General features: G+C 34.0%; 1 protein-coding gene across 1 annotated transcript in view; it reads left to right on the plus strand.

The window, feature by feature from the left end:
- Window positions 1-14,932, plus strand: part of HEATR5B (HEAT repeat containing 5B) — a 132,547-nt gene extending 117,615 nt beyond the window's left edge. The window contains 4 exon segments of the mRNA XM_078149770.1: window positions 852-1,076; window positions 4,430-4,581; window positions 7,834-8,047; window positions 12,549-14,932. Of these exon segments, the coding sequence (XP_078005896.1) occupies window positions 852-1,076; window positions 4,430-4,581; window positions 7,834-8,047; window positions 12,549-12,853 (896 nt within the window). The 3' untranslated portion in view covers window positions 12,854-14,932.
- The last annotated feature ends 4,524 nt before the right edge of the window (window positions 14,933-19,456 follow it).

The raw sequence follows: 19,456 nt of genomic DNA on the forward strand, positions 1-19,456 counted from the left end.
AATTATACAATTCTGTTTTGCCTGGATGAATGAAGACTTTAGAGGGGACCATGCTAGTTTCAAGTATTTGAAGAACTGTTACATAGGAGTGGACATATTCTTTGAAGTTCCAGAGAGCCAGCCTAAGAAGTTATGAAAACTTTGCCTCAATATAAAGAAGAACTTTTTAACATATCCAAATGGACCACTTCACAAAATAAAGTTTCCTATCCCTGAAACTGTTAAGTAGAAGATGGATAATCATACATAAGAGGTATCATAGAAAGGTTTCCTCTGTTGTCTGTGTGTTGGGCTAGATGTAATTTAACCTTCAATCTGAAGATTCTATTATTATTGCTTTCTGTAACTCTTTACTTTTCTGACTTCTCTGAGCTCTGATAAATTGACATTAGGACACTGAATAATTCACATAATTGTTTTAAAGTTTTTTTACATCATTGAGGAATGTTCCATTATACATGGTTGCCTTGGTTTTCCTGGTTTTATTTTATCATTTTCATGATGTGAAAGGTCAGATGCTATTAGGAGCCAGCGATCAAAGAGTATTAAGCAGGAAAAATAAGGGAAATAATAAAAACTACAGAATACAGTAAAGTAGAAGAAAAAATACTGATCCTGCTTTCTTTGCTATACAGTGTCACTCTGTTATCTAATACTTTATAACACTCAAGGTTATACAATAATAATAATGTAGTAAATTTTTAATAAGAACCGAGTAAAATAAATCATTTTGAAAAATACCTAGCATAGAGTATAGTAAGTGCTTAATAAATGCTTGTTAAATGATTGATCTGTCAAAAAGATAAATTGCAAGGAAGCTTTCATCAGGTCATCCTTCATTTCTGTTTCAGGATGTATGACAATATTACCCACAATTCTGTTTCTGATTGCAAGAATATTGAAAGACACAGCAATAAAGTCTGGGGATAATCAAGTACCCCTCCCAGTCAGTGCAGCTCTACAAGGAATTAAAAACATTGTGACTCTTTCAATGGCCAAGACTGAGGAAACTCAAAAGCAGTGGACTGATCTGATTCGTAGCACTCTTGCATGTATCCTGGAATATTCTCAACCAGGTAACCTAATCAGAATTGCATAATGTGTCTGTCAGGACCATAAATTTATTAATTCCTTCATGTAAATAAGTACATTTGAGCTTTTTGAATTATTTTTGTACCTTTCTCTAAGTTATAGATTTTATTGTTTACGATGAAGCAAAATAGAAGAAAAGTTTTTAATTCTCATGTACCTATCTTTCCCTCAAGTACAGGTTTTATTTCTACTATATATCAAGTAGAGAACAGATGTTTTTAAAAGTCCTAAACAATGTCATAATTTTTACTTTTAAGAGTCCTTAGTTTTAAAAGACCAAAACTAAGTTTATTTGGTGGCTCAAAAAAATTAAATCACTTTTATTTATGTTGCTGAACATAGTTGAGGTAACATAATAGTTTATATTATATATTCCATTCATATTTGATGCGCATTGTTCAGAGTGTTGATTTTTAACCAAATAAATAATTCAGTAGCTATACTAATTATCAAAAAGGAGAAATGATTATCTTCTTTGACTTAGGAACATAGTTGAGCAATATTGCTTTAATAGTATAAATATTGTTTTCTAATATCTGTGGTAGAAGAGTGTTAATAATTAGCAATTCTTTTAGACTTCATTATTAAGATGACTCTAATCCTTTGATAAAATAATTTATTCTAATAAAGTTACCTGAGCAATACTCTAAAACAGTAGTATCAATTTCAAATAGAAAGAGTACTCGCTAAACTGTATGTAAGCATTCATGTGGGCCACATGTTGACTTACTTTTAAAACGTAATGTTATCTATATTTGATTATATTTTACTTATTTTGTTAAATATTTCCAGTTACATCGTAATAAGGTTCAGCTCCCAGTTACATTTTAACCTGGTTCAGACTGTACTCAGGGGTGTTGCAGGCTGTTTGACACTTCTGCTCTGGAAGACTGTCTTAAGACATTGATCTCCATTAGAAGCTTCCCAGGAGGTAGATTCAGATTTTCAAACAGGAAGAAGGGCTACTGCTAAGTATGCAAGTAATCATTGATTTGTAGGATAGGTGACAATCTATTATGAAAGTTCTGTTTTTCCACTAATTGAAGAAATATTACACTGAGGGTAGAGGGGAAGGCAACCCTCAGATGAAAATAACTCCTAAGAATACAATATTATTTAACAATCTAAAAATAAGAGAATTTGACCTTTACACAGATAAACATTTGGAGGCATTTTTTGTTTTTTGGGGGTTTTTTTGCTTTCTTTTGTTCTTGTCAGTTGAAGTTAGACCTTATTTTTAGGGGGGAAAAGATAATTACTTGATTAATAAGAAAATGAATAATTTTGGGACATTTAGCTGTTAAAGGATTTTAAATTATCTGAATTATGAATAAAATGCTTTCATAGTTTTTAACATTATTCTAGTAAATTTACTGATGACTAAAATGAAGTTCTTAAAATTATGTACTTAGAGGAAAAATGTGAATATCTGATAAACTTATCAACACTTAATATTAACAGTAATCTGACTATATTCAAAGTAAATTACAAACAAAATACTAAAGATAAAAATTAAAATTAGTGTTTAAAATTACAATAATATGATCAGTTTAAATTTGTCTCATTGTTCCTACTATAACAGTCTTAGTACCTTTAAAATTTAGCAGATTAACTGAGTTTTTCATTATTGAGTTGCCTTTTATGTATATTTCCCATTATTTGGACTGAAGTCTCTCTCTGTACATCAGCAAATAGTTTGGGCCTATATATGTTTGCTTTTCTCACTATTATGGTTGGAACCTCATTAGAAAATCTACCATAACAAAACTGGTAGTGTTCTTATTCATGATAAAATACTAATTATTTTTAGGGGCAGTTGCCGTAGTTTAGCCGTACACATAAAAATAGTTGGCCAGTCTGACTGGTGATGTCAATGTAAGGACAAAGTGGAAAACATGAAGTGGTGCCTAGGGAACCACATAAACTGAGTTGGTATTTTCTTTGAGAAATACATTTGCATCATAATTGATTCAATTATTAATTCTATAGTAATTTTACATTAAGTGAAATAATTATATTAATTCTTAGAATTTTTTAATTTGGCATAGATTGAGCAAAAGTGAGAGCATTGGACTGTTTGTGATCTGAATTCTTGGAGAGAATAACACGTTGATGAGATCATAAATCATTTGCATATTGGATTCATGAGACCATTTTTATTGAGTGTGTTATTAATGAGCTTATTTTCATTCTACTGACTAGAATTGACTCATATTCATTTGATCAAATGTTTGAAAGACAGTAACCCAAAAAGCCAGGTTTTAAGAGCCACATGAAATTTTTTCTGAACTACAGTTTCAATAATATGGTTATAACTAAAGAAATTGTGCCATATTCCTTTTGGGGGGCTTATGGAAATGTAAATAAACATGATATTGCTCTTACATGTTTCTGACTTTTGAAATCAACTGAAGTAGTTAGTTACATAAATGTTTTTGTTTCAAGAAGCTTGCATTTAATCTTTAGTAATCTGCAATTTCCAGATGAATTGCATAACTTTTCTTTAGTTCTATTCTCATCAGTTATGCTCTCTATTCAAATCTTTTATCTTTTGGGCTCCCATTTTAGTTAGTAGAATTTGTAATTAGTTTTTTTTTTGTAGTATGGATGAGTTATATAATATGTATATAAAGTAATAATAATTTTACTTATATCGTACTTTGTTTGCAATGTCCTTTTTCACAACAACCTTGTCAGATAATTAGTGCAACTATTATTAAGCCTATTTTACAGATGAGGAAACAGAAACTCTTAAGAGATTGTGACATGCCTGTAATTACACAAGTAAATATCTGAGATGGGATTTAAACCAAGATCCATAGCTGAATTCCAGTGTTCTATTATTCTATCTATTATCTATATCTTGCTATCTATCTATCTCTCACATCATCAAAATAATCACAGTAAAGTACACAGGGATACACAAAAAAAGAAAATGAACAAGGAATATAGCAGGGCTTCTTAATGTAGGTTCCATGAATGTGGTTGGGGAAAAAATTACATCTTTATTTTCACTAACCTTTGGTGAAATTTAGCATTTCTTTACATTATGAATGTAGGAAGCAAACATTACTCTAAGAAGCAGTCCAGCAGATGCTTAAAGATGTCCATGGAACAAAAAAGATCTGTTGCATGGTATTTGATCTCTTCCAAAGAATCTCCATGTGCTCTCTTGCGTAGCAGGATAGCTGTTCCATTTATGGTTATTTGTATTATTTGTTACTTTGTTTGAGGCGCACACTGTTATAATAGATATTTGTAGAAGGATTTATTCACTATTTCAATTCTAAAGTAAATATAGAAGGTCACTACTTTCCTTTTTTTCCCCATTTTTCAGAAGATTCAATGCCTATTCCTGATGAAGTGAGCATGCTTACAGCTATTGCACTCTTTCTGTGGTCTGCTAGTACTGAAATAATTGGAGTCCAGTCATTACAGAATGGCTGCATGAACAGATTTAAAAATGCGCTGAATTCTTGTGATCCATGGGTAAGTTATACTAATTTTTTCATGAAATTTAGTGCTAATTTATCAAGAATATTTCCAGTAGATATATTTGCAAAATTCAAGAAATCAAACTGAATAATAAGTGATATACGAACTTACAAATGTAATATAAAGTGGCATGAATATCACAATATATTAATTTTAGAAAGAAGAAGTAAAAATAAGAAATAGATTTAAACTTGACTGGATATGGACCTAGCCAAGATAGTGTGGTGTCAGAGTAAACAATATAGGGGCAGCTAGGTGGCACAGTGGATAGAGCACTGGCCCTGGAGTCAGGAAGACCTGAGTTCAAATCCGGCCTCAGATACTTGCCACTTACTAGCTGTGTGACCCTGGGCAAGTCACTTAACCCTATTGCTTAGCCAAAAAAAAAAAGAGTAAACTGTATAGCCCAGTTCCTCCAACAACTCTTCCAACAATGTATTTTTCACTGAACCCAGAGAGAGGATTCTCTGGATTTGGAATCTTTAACACAGCCCTGCACAAGGCCTGCAGCACTGTCCCTCTAACTCTAAGAGAGGGAATTTTGAAGTCATAAAATGTCTTCTGAGATGTTGTTTTAAACTAGAAAACAAGATATCAAAGCCAGACCATGGAAGTAGACAGGGCCAAAGAACTGTTGCTTTAACCTCTGTATCAGGACACCAGATGAGATCCAGGACTATACCAAATGAATACGTTCCTACCAGAAGTATGCAAAGCCTAGCATAGAATATTCCAATCCAGGAAGTAAGTATGAAAAAATGAGTAAATCTGAAAAGCTTTTATGATGCCAAAGTTGCTTAAAACACAAACTCAGAAGAGAAGAATAATTCCAAAATACATTTAAGCAAAGCCTCCAGGAAAAACTGCAGCTTGGTCACAAAAAGTTAGAATTCGTAGAAGAAATGAAGCAAAAAAAATTTTTTTAAAGTGTAAGAAATGGCATTATAAATGAAATGATAGTGCTAACGGAAAGAATTGGAAAGAAAGTAATAGTTTTGGAGTACAAACTTAGATAGTGAATTTTAACAAGAGTTACAAAAGTAATAGGTTCCCTGAAAATTAAAGAACCACTCAGAAAGTAATGATTCCACAAGACAGCAAAAAATATTAAAATAAAGTAAAAAAATTGAAATTATAAGAAAGGTAGGATATCTCATATCAAAAACAACTTAATTAGAAAACAGATCAAGAAGAGGTAATTTAAGACTCATTGAACTATAGGAAAACTTTGAGCAAAAAAGGTCTGAGTATGATATTTCAAGAAATTGTGAAAGAAAACTACTCGGACATATTAGAGCAGGAGGGCAAAATGAAAATAGAAATAAGCCACCAATCACCTCTTGAGAGAAACCTCCAAAAGAAAACTCTCAGGAACATAATTGCCCAAATTCAGATCTTTCAGATCAAAGAAAAAATATTGTAAGCAGCCAGAAAAAAAAAAAGAGCTCAAATACCAAGCAATCAGTCAAAATCTCACAAGACTTAGCATCTACCATATGAAGCAGTAGCGAGCATGGAATGAGGTATTCTGGAAAGCAAAAGATAAAGGCATATAATCAAGAACAACTTACCTAGCAAAACTGAATATAATCCTATTAGGAGGAAAATGGATTTTCAGTAAAATGGAGTACTTCCAAGCATTCCTAATGAAAAGACTACATCTGAATAGGTATTTTGAAATACAAAAATGAAAATAGAAAGAAACATAAAAAGGTAAATACAAGTGAATAACTATAAGAGAAAGTTTATCAGGATAAACACCTCACCTCTTCCTCTGCCTTGCAACTCCAAACCATGTTCTTCCTCACTAGGACCCCTAATCCCTTGAACTTTTTCTTTCCCATGTCATCACCTCTATTGCACTGGCTATATTATCTTCTCTTCCTCATCTTGACCCCTGGTGAACCAGTTCAACTCTACTATTCTCTAGAGTTTCTTGCCCTTTTGTTCTGAAGAAGATTTTGCTCTCACAATTCTAGCCTTTGATTACTTCTACTGACTATCGCCTTCATTCCTCCTCATGTGCTTGAACAAAACTGGAGAACATCATGAAAACAAGTTGATTGGGTCCACTACGCATTTATGTTGCATAATCTCAACAGCAAGAAAATCTTTTTACTATCCCACTCACCACAGTAGCTTTTCCAAACCTTTTCATACTTTCTCAAGAATCCCACAGTACGCCTTCCTTCTATGTTCTCAGCTAAAACCTTGCCTCATATTTTCCTCAAAAAAAATTTTAATCTGAAAGTAATTTTTTAAAAAATTGTGACCATTGGCAGAGAGCTCCCTCTTTTCCATGACTCATCTCACAACACCCAGATATTTTCTGCCACTCTCTAGTACCCATTTTACATGAAGAGTTGGCTTTTCTAGATAAAACAAAATCACTTAACTTGTCTCAATCCCAGTTTCCTAATCTGTAAAATGAGCAGAAAAATGGGATTGATTTCATAGGAGTATTAATGTCTCTCTCTCTCTCTCTCCCACTGTGTGTGTGTGTGTGTGTGTGTGTGTGTGTGTGTGTGTGTGTGTGTATTATACAAAGTACTTTGCAATTCTTAAAGCCTTATTACTAATGATCCAGGGGAAAATGGTTGCTTCCTTCTCAAATTTTATTAGAACACTCTTAGTCTAGATGTCTCATTTTTCTCTATCATATTTTATACTGTATTGTAGTTTGTGTACTTGTCATATCTACCTGGGACTGTTATCATCTTTGCATCACTGTTATCTAGGACAGTACCTTATACATTGTCAGTGCTTAATAATTTTTTTAATTGAAATGAGAGCCTTCTGTTAGTTTCTTAAAAACACAACAGCATCTCAGTACATGACTTTATTTTTCAAATAGTTTTTTCAGTTTTGTATTTTTCTGACTAAATCTTTCAGGATATTGTGCTTTGATTCATTTATACTTTTAAAATTTCCATTCCTTATTGAACTTTAAGTAATTTCCCCATTTGATTCTCAGTGACCTGTTTTCCTTTATCCATTTGTTCGAAAATAGAAAAATCTCTAGAGTTTCATATGTATGTATGCATCTAGTTAGATTAATAATTGGTAGACAGACGGATCCAAATTGTGTATGTGTGCATCTCCAAATGACAGTTTATCTTGAGTTTCTATTTTCTCTGCAATATTACTTCATTTCTTTTTAATATTCAAAAAAGGTCCAATATGTTTATGTTGTAAGCATAGGAACTGGCACTCTTCTCAATTGATAAATTATGTTTTTTTCTATAGGTTCAAGCTAAGTGTTACCAGCTTCTTCTTTCAGTCTTCCAGCATTCCAATCGTGCCCTTTCAACTCCCTACATCCATTCATTAGCTCCAATAATGGTTGAAAAACTAAAAGCTGTTGAAAGGAGCCGGCCAACCAGTAGTACAGAGCTTTTAGCTGTTCAAGAAGGAATCAAAGTTCTTGAAACATTGGTTGCCCTTGGTGAAGAGCAGAACAGTAAGTATTTTGTTTTCTTATTTAAAACAAATTGAAAAGCTTTTCAATTCTAAAAGAGAACATTTCTTTTTAATAAGACATAGGAAATTGGATATTAAAATTTCTAGAATACTTTTTGATAGGTAAAGGCTTAGTATGAAAATTGGTGTTGACTTATATGTGGTTTTGAGTTGGAAATTAAAAGTGAATCGATATTAAATGGTAACTGAGCACTACTTTTATTTTATTTTTTAAATTAATTTATTTATCTTTAGTTTTCAACATTCACTTCCACAAGATTTTGAGTTCCAAATTTTTTCCCATCTCTCCCCTTCCCCCACCCCAAGATGGCGTGTATCCTGAATACTCCTTTCCCCAATCTACCCTCCCTTTGTCAACACTGGCCCCCTTCTCTTATCCCCTTCCCCTTCTATTTTCCTGTAAGGCAGGATTAATTTCTATAACCATTGCCTGTGTATCTTATTTCCCAGTTGCATGTAAAAACAATTTTTAACATTCATTTTTGGAACTTTGAGTTCCGAATTCTCTCCCTCCCTCCCCATCCATCCTTATTGAGAAGGCAAGTAATTCAATACAGGTTATACATGTAGTCATGCAAAACACTTCCATAATAGTCACTGAGCACTGCTTTTAGAGGTATAGATGATAGGCTAGGTGAGAGTCTATACTGATCCTAATTAGAATTTTAAAACATAATATTCTGGTTTTCTTGATAGAGCTTTACAACTTGACTAGCAAATATAATCAAATGAGTATTGGAATTGAATCAAATTACTAAAAAGCATCACAAGTTTGCATTAAAAAAGCATCAGAATTGACTTTGCAATTTTAATCACTGAAAAACAACTATACATCTACTTAATCAGAGTGTACAAACAAGCAGTTCAAAACTTTGGAGACATTGGGTGGTATAGTGCGTAGAAAACTGGAGTCTGAAGCTTTGGGTTTTGAAGTTTAACTTTTTCAGAGTGTGATACTGGGAAAATCACCACCCCCTCAATTCCCTTCTCTCTAAAATAAGGGAGTTAGACTACATGTCTACAAATATTCCTTCTAGCTATAATATTCAGTGATTCTTTGGTTATGACTCTGAACTTCTTATTTCTCTATTGATTTTGTTACCCCATAATGTTGCAGCTCTCTCTTTTTTGAATATATGTAAATAAAATTAGACAAGGAATTAGGATAATTAGAATTCCTAGGTATTTTCTGGCTAGGAAGCATGGTGTGTTAGTTTTACTAATACATAGCCACAAGGGCTTCTACTTTCCTTTCTGTAAAGTGGAGATCATACTTTTCCTCTTAGAGGTATTGTGAGGATAAAGTGAACTAGTAGTGATAATAATACTCACATTTATTGTAATGTGTTAAGTTGTACAAAGATAAAGTATTCTATAACATTATTATTGTTATTATGGATTCAAAAGAGGACTATTTTTATACTTCAGATTTTAAGCAATAAGGGTTCAGACTAAAACAGTGGTGGAAATACAAAGAAAGACAAATTCAAGAGATATTTTGAAAGAAAGATCAATAGTAAATTTCTGGGGGAAAAAAAATAAATATCTGAAGTAGGATTTAACTTAGTTATCCTTGACTCTTAAGTCCTGTGCCCTATCCGCTGCACCACCTGGCTTCCTAGAGTTTTATAGATGCTTACAACATAAATCTTTAGAAGTAAATAGAATATTTTTGCTTGGAATTGAATTCAAGTGCTCTGGCCTGTAGTTTGTATTTTCCACCTTTTCCTCTCTGATCACTGACTGTTTACCAATTATATCCACTGGTTTTTTCAGGTCTGGTGATGTGAATTTACCTAGGTATTCTTTTACTATCTCCCTACTTTATATTAGGGAATTTCATATCCCTATTTGCCATTTTTGTTCTGCTTTTTCCAATCCAAATGTCAGGGGAGAAAGCAAGAAGAATTGAACTGCTCTGCCTTCTCTCTGCTATTGTCGTCATCATCCCACCTACTCCCCCAAGTCATCAATCCTCCTCTGCTTTGATTCTCTCCTTTCCTACCATTATAGCAAAAAGGAAAATCTTTTTGTTGTCCACAGCCTTCCTTAACAATCTTAGTTCATGCTGAGTTTTAGCGCCCCTGACATTCTTATATAACTGTGCTTCACTTTGGTTTTCATCCTTTATTACCTCTTCTTGCTTCCACATCCTGTATGCATCTCTTAAAATTCTAAATTGCTCAGTAATTTCTCTGTTGCTGAGAACTCAGTTAGCATTCAATTTCTTTCCAAGTGAAATTTAATTAATAAGAGACAAAAAGTTGCCAGAGGAATTATAGTTTTAACTTTGGCTGACAATAACAATTTATAAGTTTAAATATTATACTATGTCAGTATCATATATTCACCAGGTAGCCATTCAGTAAATATTTTTAATTGAAATTTTTCACCAAGACTGACAAGATAGGTGCATTGTAGTACCTTTAATTAGTACCTCTTTGGTTTTTCTTAATTAGGGGCAAAAAGACTGCCCATATGATGTGCCAACTTAATGGATGAATTTTATTCACAAGTATGAGTTAGTATCAGTCATAAAAAGCTATAACAGCTGAGAAAGTATGTATTATAATCGTGAAATTACCATAAACTATACTTTATTGATGTAGTAGCACCAATGTGTATTTGTTATAATCTAAAAGAGTAACCTTTCAGCCCTTGTATTTCATTTTAGCCATGGACTTTTTCCCTTACAAATTAAAATGTTAAATATTCTCTTAAATCTAATAGCAATCATTTTTATAGACTGGAAACACACATTTTCTCACCTTATAAAATCCAGTTTCCCAGGCTAGAAACCTTTGAATTAGAAACCTTGTACATTCTATCTATAGAGCCAATCACTTATTTATCAAGTCCCGTTATAACTAACTTCTTTCCTTTGATACTTCTGTGGGAGTCATCCTTTTCATTCTGTTCCTACTGAGACTACTGTAGGCCAGGCCTTCATCATTTCACTCTTGTATTATTGCACTGATCTCCAAGTTGTTCTCTGTGACTCCAAGTGTGTTTACATTCAAGTTGAATCTACATACCACTTCCAGACTGACCTTTCTAAAAAACAGTTTTAGAGGGGCAGCTAGGTGGCACAGTGGATAGAGCACTGGCCCTGGATTCAGGAAGACCTGAGTTCAAATCCGGCCTCAGACACTTGACACTTACTAGCTGTGTGACCCTGGGCAAGTCACTTCACCCCATTGCCCTGCCAAAAAAAACATTTTAGAAGACAGGGAAAGAAATGGTAGCATGTGGTATATCAACTTAATGGTGGATTCATTTGGGGTAAAAGCATGGTGATACAGGCCCTTTCCATTGAAAATGTCAGTAGTGGTCTTATGATTAATCAGGTTAAACATTTTGATCGCCTTCTCTATCATCATCAACCAGTTAGAAGTTCTCACCTTAATCTACCCCCAATACTCCCAAAAGAAAAAAATTAAAGCTGAAAAAAATGTATCATCAATAATAAATACCAACTCTGCACCTTGTACATGGTTATTATGTGGTGATCGATAAAAGAAAAGGCAATTTTCTGCTTTCATAAATTTTTTTATTTGAAGATAGCTGTACTCATATAGACATAAAGTACTGATTACTCCATGAAATTCTTTTCAGTAAATAATATTTAACGTGTCATTAAGAAAAGAAACAATTCAAGTTGTACATAGTGTTTTAGTTTTGAAGTCTTTTTTCTATTACTGTGGATTTGGGGGAAAAGATAAGGGAGTGGGGTACATGAGAAGAGTTTTTTTTTAAAAAGAATAAAGAGACAGCAACTTGTTTAGTCGTTTTCAGTCATGTCCAACTCTTCATGACTCCATTTGGGGTTTTCTTGGCAAAGGTACTGGAGTGGTTTGCCATTTCCTTCTCATTTTACAGATGAGGAACTGAAGCAAAAGGGTTAAATGACTTGGCCAGGATCACAAAACAACTTGTAATTTTAGACAGATGTTATAGTTGGGATTTTTACATATGATTCATAGTACTATGTCATGAAATACCTAATCAGTTGGCCATTATAAACTATTGACTTCTTATAAAAGACACCTTTGGAAATGAATGATGTTTCATAAATTTTTCTTAACTCAAAATCCAGCAAATGTAAAAATGATTGTCTTAATGTGGATTAACTGATTTATTTTTATTAATAAAACTTTTGTACCAAGTAACACATTTATCATAAAGAAACCACTAGTATGGTCTCTATTTGTGTATCTTTGAACTCTGTAGTTCAACAAATTTCATCTCTAACTAGTTTGGTAGTGATATTTAATCAGTTTTTGATAAAAGTTTCCAAGAACTAAAAGAACTTAGGTATAAGTTTAATCTTATCTGGTTGCCTGAATTTGGTTATAATTTAGACTACCTGTTATCCCATTTACCTATTCTTTGTTTTAGTAATCTATACTCACTATTAAAGCTCAAAATTTGGTCAGATTGTCATATTTTGATAATTTATCACTTAATGTTTTGTTTTTCAGGAGTCCAGTTACTTGCCCTTTTAGTTCCAACCTTGATTTCATATTTGCTAGATGAAAATGCTTTTGATTCAGCACTTACAGCATCCAAAGATCTTCATGAGTTTGCACTCCAGAATCTAATGCACATTGGGCCCCTCTATCCACATGCTTTTAAGACTGTAATGGGAGCTGCTCCTGAGTTGAAAACACGATTGGAAACTGCAGTTCGAGCAAGCCAAGCCAGCAAAGCAAAAGCAGCTGCCAGGCAACCAGCACCTACCATACATTCTGCCCCAACAATTAAACTCAAAACAAGCTTTTTTTGAATTTACTATTCCATTCCTTTTTATTTACATTGGCAACAAACACCAAATTAGTCATTGGTTCTGCATCATTCCAGTCTTTATGTTTATTTGATTTGTATATTGGTGTTAGTGTTATGAAAAAAGGATAAGTGAAATAATTCCACAGGTTGATGTTGATTTTAGCAAATTTATTTTTATCATGTATGTGAATTAATTTCCTCTTTGTAAGACGTTCCTTTTGCTTTTAATTTACTATACAACACAGTTTTGCAAATTTATCGGTCCTTTAAAAAGCAACTCAGATAGATCATGCATCAACTTATTGATATGATGATGAGAAGTGAAAAGTTAAAGTAGCATTTGTCACAGAAGAATTTAGTTGCAGAAATGAGAAATCAAAATGATGCACAAAGACTTGTACCTAATTTATTTTCTGCTATGTATAATAAAGTGAAATATGTATAATATTTTCTCAGAATATACTACACAATGAAATGTCCATACCTTTCTAACAGGTGTTTCTTTACTTTCAGATTTAAATAACTAAATTATTCTTGACCATATATTGGTTGTTAAAAATAATTTAAGGAACAAAACTTATTTAAAGGTGCATGAAAATGTATCACATATGGTGTGATCTACTTTTTAATGGTCAAAAAATTTGACCTAAGAAAAATTTTCCAGATACAGCTCTGAGGTTTACCTGTGATATTCTAGCTGTAATTTATTTCTTGTTTAGTATTATCATTACCTTTATGATAAAAATGTCAAGATGAGTCTTTATTTGTATCATAGTATTAGCAAATAGAATTTCCAAACTGTCCTTTACTATACAGAAAATTATGCAAAAAAAAAAGCTGACTCCAATTTCTTTATGAGGTAGAAACTATCTCATAAATAAAATGATTCTTTTCCTGACTATCCTATATCTTATGCCTGCTGCCTCTTTTTTCTATTCATTTGCTTGTAGTTCCTCTCTCATTCGCCTTCAATTCCGTTCATGTATTCATTTACCCAAATTTCCCATGAAATAACCCATACATTTTCACCTATGTATTCACTCTCTTCCAATCACTTCCTACTTTGTTTTGCCTATCTTTGTTCTCACCAAAAAGTACTCTTCTTTTTCCTCTACTAGTCACTGGGTAGGTTCTTTGTTGTTTATTTCTGTTTTGACTATTCTCTTCTATTCCCACCCACCTCAGACTTATTGCTTCATTCTTTCGTCCTAAGGTGTGGTGGCCTAAGTTGTAGGAGTAGTAGTACCACCCATGGCATCTCTTTAATTTTCCCCACACCCTTTTGAGTCACTATCATAACAACTTTAGCCTCTTTGGCTATGTTTGTATGGAAATACATCAACCCTGGCTCATTTTTCAAAGAGAGATGCAGTTAATTGAAAATCAGATATAGTCCTGTGTAGTAATATCATATTTAATCAAATAATATATAGGTTAAAGAAGGAAAATGTCATTTCCGTTTATTTCTTACTGTATACTTTCTGTTACTGTATCTTATCCAATTGTTTTTAATATTTTAAATGGTGAGGTTTCTACTACTTCCTAAATTCTTGGCTGTCAATATTGTAAACTTAATTTGTATTTTCTTAATTTCATCATTTCACCCTGCTTCATAATTAATCATCATATTCACAAAATAGCATTAAGCCTTTTACAGAACTACTGATATTTATGTGTACCTTTTTTCTGATAATCTCTACATATAATTAAATATTACATGTGTGGTAAATTATGCCTCTAATATGGCAGCATGAAATATATTAAACATGAAATTGTGGATTCAGTAACTAAAGTATTATGATTTCATTATGTATTTAATACCATGCTTTTTGCATTCACATTTACTTTAATGTATTTCACCCTCTTCTGTATTTTTAACTTGTGGACCAAATCAAGACTGTAGCATACCTATAAATAAACTTCTAGCTTTTATATTTTTCCATCAATGGCCATTCCAAGCCATTTCCATTGTCATATTTAGAAGACCTGTTTAATTACAACAGACCCATGAACTAGTTGTTTGTATTATCAAAAATTGTTCATTGTGGAGTTAATAAAATTTCACCTGCATGAATGAGAATTTCACCGCTTGGTCAAAAGTTAGTAATGTCACTTAAATCAATTTAATACTGTCACACCTTGAAGTATATACACTTTTAAGGATTCTAAGACATAGAGGTGAGGAGGAACACATTTCCAGGCATGCTTTTGCAAAACGCATGCATGCAAGATGTAATTTCAAGTTAGCAAAATATCAAGTAGTTGAGTTTGACCAGAACTTAGAGAATACAAAGGGGAGCAATGTGAAATGTCTCAATTAGTAGGCTGGAGCAAGACTGTAGGGCTTTAAATACCTGTCCATGGAATTTCTATTTTGCCACAGGAGAAATTGGGAGCCACCAAAAGAGTTTTGAACAGCTAAATGATATGGTTAGATTGGTTCCTAATATTAATGGGGAATCTACTTAGGAAACTTGCAGTGATATAAACAAAAGGAGAGAAGGGATTGAACACAAGGGATGCTGTGTAGAGTAGTTGAGACTTGGCGCTTGATTAGATATGGAGGGTTGAGGAGAACGAAGAGTCAATGATGACTCCAAAATGCAAAACCTGGAGCCACCATATTGGACTCAACATAAAGCCCTGGTTCTGCTGCTGGAGAAAGTGGAAACCACTGAAGAAACCAAGATGATGAAAGCAGCTGGACTAAACCAAGTCTATTCAAGAGACAACATAGTTTTGCAGAAATTGAGTCTCAAAGTATATATGAATGAAAGATAGCAAAGTTGTGGAGAAATATTGAACTTCATCACTTGTCAAAATTCTAAAAAAGCTTCTGAGGGACTATTAATTATCTCTTGACCCATACACTCATTTTCCTATCTCTACAAAATTTGTAACAGGCAGAGAACACAACTCATCCTACTAGAGAGAAAAACAGTCCCGTAGTAATCCTGACCCCTCTCCCCCAAGATAGTTAATAAACTTTGTGATAAATAATGGTTGAGGTAAATAGAATTTAATTCAATAAGAATTCATTAAAGTTGTACAAAATGTTCATAAGAATACACATACATTGAAGTTATCAGAACAGACATGCTTTCACAAGTGATAGTAGTAAATAGCATGTTTGCAGTTTTGTAATTGACTGTAAAAATGCAAGGTCCCATTGTTCTTATTTGTTGGAGACGACATATATACATATAAATATATACAACAAATACAAGTTAGTTTTTAAGGAAAAGCACTAACAGCTAGGAAGATCAGGAAAGGGCTCCTCTAGGAAGTAGGATTAGTTGAGCTTTGAAATAAATTAGGGATTCTAAAATGCAGAAGTGAGAACAGAGTATATTCCAAGCATGGGGGCAGCATATGAAATGTGCATGAGAAATGGCAAGAAAGCTAATTTGGCTGAATCATAGAGTATATCAAGGGGAGAAATATATCAAAAATAAAGGTAGGTTGAAGTTAGATTTAAATGCAAAAGTTTATATTTAATCTTAGAGGTATGACAGAGCCACTACAATTTATTGAAAAGGGGAGTGACATGGTCAGACATGTTTTAAGATGATCATTTTGTTCTCTGTGTGGACTATTGGAGAGGAGAAATATTGGATGCAGGGATACCAATTAGGAGACTCTTGAAATAATACAGGTAAAAGGTGGTGCTGTCCTGAATGAGAGTAATTGCTGTGGGAGTTGAAAGAAGGGGATTAATGTGAGAGATCTGTAAATATAATCAGCAAGATTTGGCAACTGATTAGGTATGCAGAGTAAAGGAGAATAAACAATCAAGTGAAGATACCAGTGTGTGTAGGTGACTAATTGACAGAAGTTCGGAAGAAGGATGAATACAGGGAGAAAAATAGTTTTGTCATGGGTATGTTGAGTTTTAGGTTCCTAGCAGACATCAGTTCAAAATGTCCACTAGGCAGTTGATGATGTGAGACCGGAGTTTAGGAAAGAGACTAGGACTGTGGGTATATAAATCTGGAAGCTAAGGATGTAGAGATGATCATTGAATTTGTGGATTTGATAGAAGGAGAAGGGGCCTGGGGCAAAGCCGTGGGATGCAACCACAATTAGGGAGTAGGATATAGATAATGATCAAGCAAAGGATATTGAGAAGAGGTAGCCTGAGAGGTGAGAGGAGAACCGAGAGAAAACAATGTCACAAAAGCCCAGAGAAAGTATCCAAGAGGGAAAAGTAGTCAATGGTGCCAAATGTTGCAGAGAAAAAATGAGAGGTTTGAGAACAGGTCATCGGGATCATTAGTAACTTTGTAGAAAGCAGTTTCAATTGCAGCCAGATTGCAAGGGGTCGAGAACTGGGTGAAAGGAGAGAATGTAAAGAAAGGGACCCAGGATAAAACCGGGAGGCAACAGGTATAGAAAGCTTCTAGAAAGAAAGTTCTTGGGGCAGCTAGGTGGCACAGTGGATACAGCACCAGCCCTGGAGTCAGGAGGACCTGAGTTCAAATCCAGAAGCTCAGACACACAACACTTACTAGCTGTGTGACCCTGGGCAAGTCACTTAACCCCATTGCCTAGCTAAAAAAAAAATCTGAGTTAAGAAAATTCTCCCTGAAGGAGAGTAGAATGATAACATGAGGGAATTGTAGGTTCAAATGAGGGCTTTTATTTTTTTTTAGGATGGAGAAACCAGACATGTTTACAGTAAGCAAAGAATAGATCTTGAATAGAGAGATAGAGGGAAATGCTTGTGGGGAGTGAGACGATATAGCTTACAAATGAAACAACTCATTTATTATGGCATACAAATGAATCAACTGATATATTCTTAAATATGTGAAATGAATAAAAGAATAGATATCACAAATATGATCTTTTTGCCAAGCAGAGAAATATGGGATGCAAAAACTATACCGATTTAGAACATAACTCATTTATAACATAGGGGATGGTGGTGGAATATTGTGGCATAGTATCACATCAAAAGAGTGAGAATCAGTGGAGGGAAAATCAGGTTTATGGAAAAATTTTTGAGAGACTCAAGCCAAATCATCAAAAGAGCATTTAAGGACAAAACTGGAAAGGGCCCAACTATCAAATGAAGAATAGAAAATATCTACCAAGATTTCTATAATAAACTCTTTTCTATATCAATGACAGTGGAGTCACAACATTTAGATTCATCATCATAGACCCCTTTACACTTTATAAAGAAATAGAAATGGCACTAAATACATAAAAATGAAAAGTGCAGCTGAACTAAGAGCAGCTAGGTGACACAGGTGTAGAGTCAGGAAGACCTATCTTCCTAAATTGAAATCCAGCTTCAGACACTTCCTAGTTGTATGACCCTGGGCAAATCACTTAACTCCTGCTTGTCTCAGTTTTCTCATCTGTGAAAATAGGAACAACAAGAGCATCTGGCTACCAGAATTGTTGTGAGGATCAAATGAGATAATAATTGTAAAGTACTTAGCATAGTGCCTAGGACATAGTAGGTGCTGTACAAATGTTAGCTATTATTATTACATGAAATAGATCAAGTAATACACACAGGAGGTCTATGCTGTAAGTGACACCATTTCGGTTACTTTGAGGGATCAATTCTTAAGATTTCTGAAAGAGAGAAAGACACTAAAGACTTGAAAAAATCTGTCACTTTATTATTTATGCTGTTTTAAACTCTAGGATCCCTGCTTGAAAAATCCTAGTCATAGTTTTTTCTGGGTTAGGTCCCAAAAGGTCATTCCTTGTTCCTTATTCAGGATGTCAATGTTAAGCTGGCTGCAAAACCTGGATGTTGGGAGGCCAGGGTGCCTAGTCTCCAATCCTTTCACCTAAAATGGAGAACAAGCTCAGAGGCCTAGGACCAAGGCCCATTTAGCTACTTATTAGTCTCACTGAGGAGGTTGAAGCCCTCTTCCCTTAATAATGATAGCTAGAATTTATATCATCTACATCAAACATTTTACATTGACATAAGTGCTATTATTATCCCTATTCTTGCAGTTGAGGAAACCGAGGCAAACAGATTAAGTGACTTGCCCAAGGTCACACACCTAAGTATCTGAGGCTGGATTTGGACTCAGGACTTTCTGACTATCTACTGCATCACTTTGTAGTATCTCTCACAAACCATCATCAGTGGAGTCCAACCAGAAGCAGTGGTGCTAAACATATTGTCAGAAGAGAGTAGGCTGAGACTGCTCTCAGGTACCCCAGTTCTGTCTACAGAGGCAATTCAAAAAGACTTCTCAACCATGTAATTAGAACAGTGGAACCATTTACAGAGTCTCTATATATGCTCCACAGTCTCTCCAAGCCACTTCCTTTTCATATTGTCCCGGAATCAGTATGATCCCAGGAGCAGGTTCTCCAATGCTCTTTCTCATGGGGAGATTGTATCAGCCAAGAACCTAATGCACTCTACCAATGGACCATTCATGGAAGAAATTTAATTTCATTGGACAGAGTTCCCTTTGGAAGGATTACCTTAGGAAGAAGTTGTCAAAAGATGTGGTCACCAAATTAGGATTTGGAACAGTGAGAAACAGGGAACTGAGCTAGCTTTGCAGATGGTTGGACCAGGAGTGAAGACTTTTAGTGTTTAGGCAAAAAGGAAGAAAAGGAT

Source organism: Phascolarctos cinereus, unplaced genomic scaffold (genome assembly GCF_003287225.1).
Source record: "Phascolarctos cinereus isolate Bilbo 61053 unplaced genomic scaffold, phaCin_HiC Scaffold_2;HRSCAF=192, whole genome shotgun sequence".
Classification (NCBI taxonomy): Eukaryota; Metazoa; Chordata; class Mammalia; order Diprotodontia; family Phascolarctidae; genus Phascolarctos; species Phascolarctos cinereus.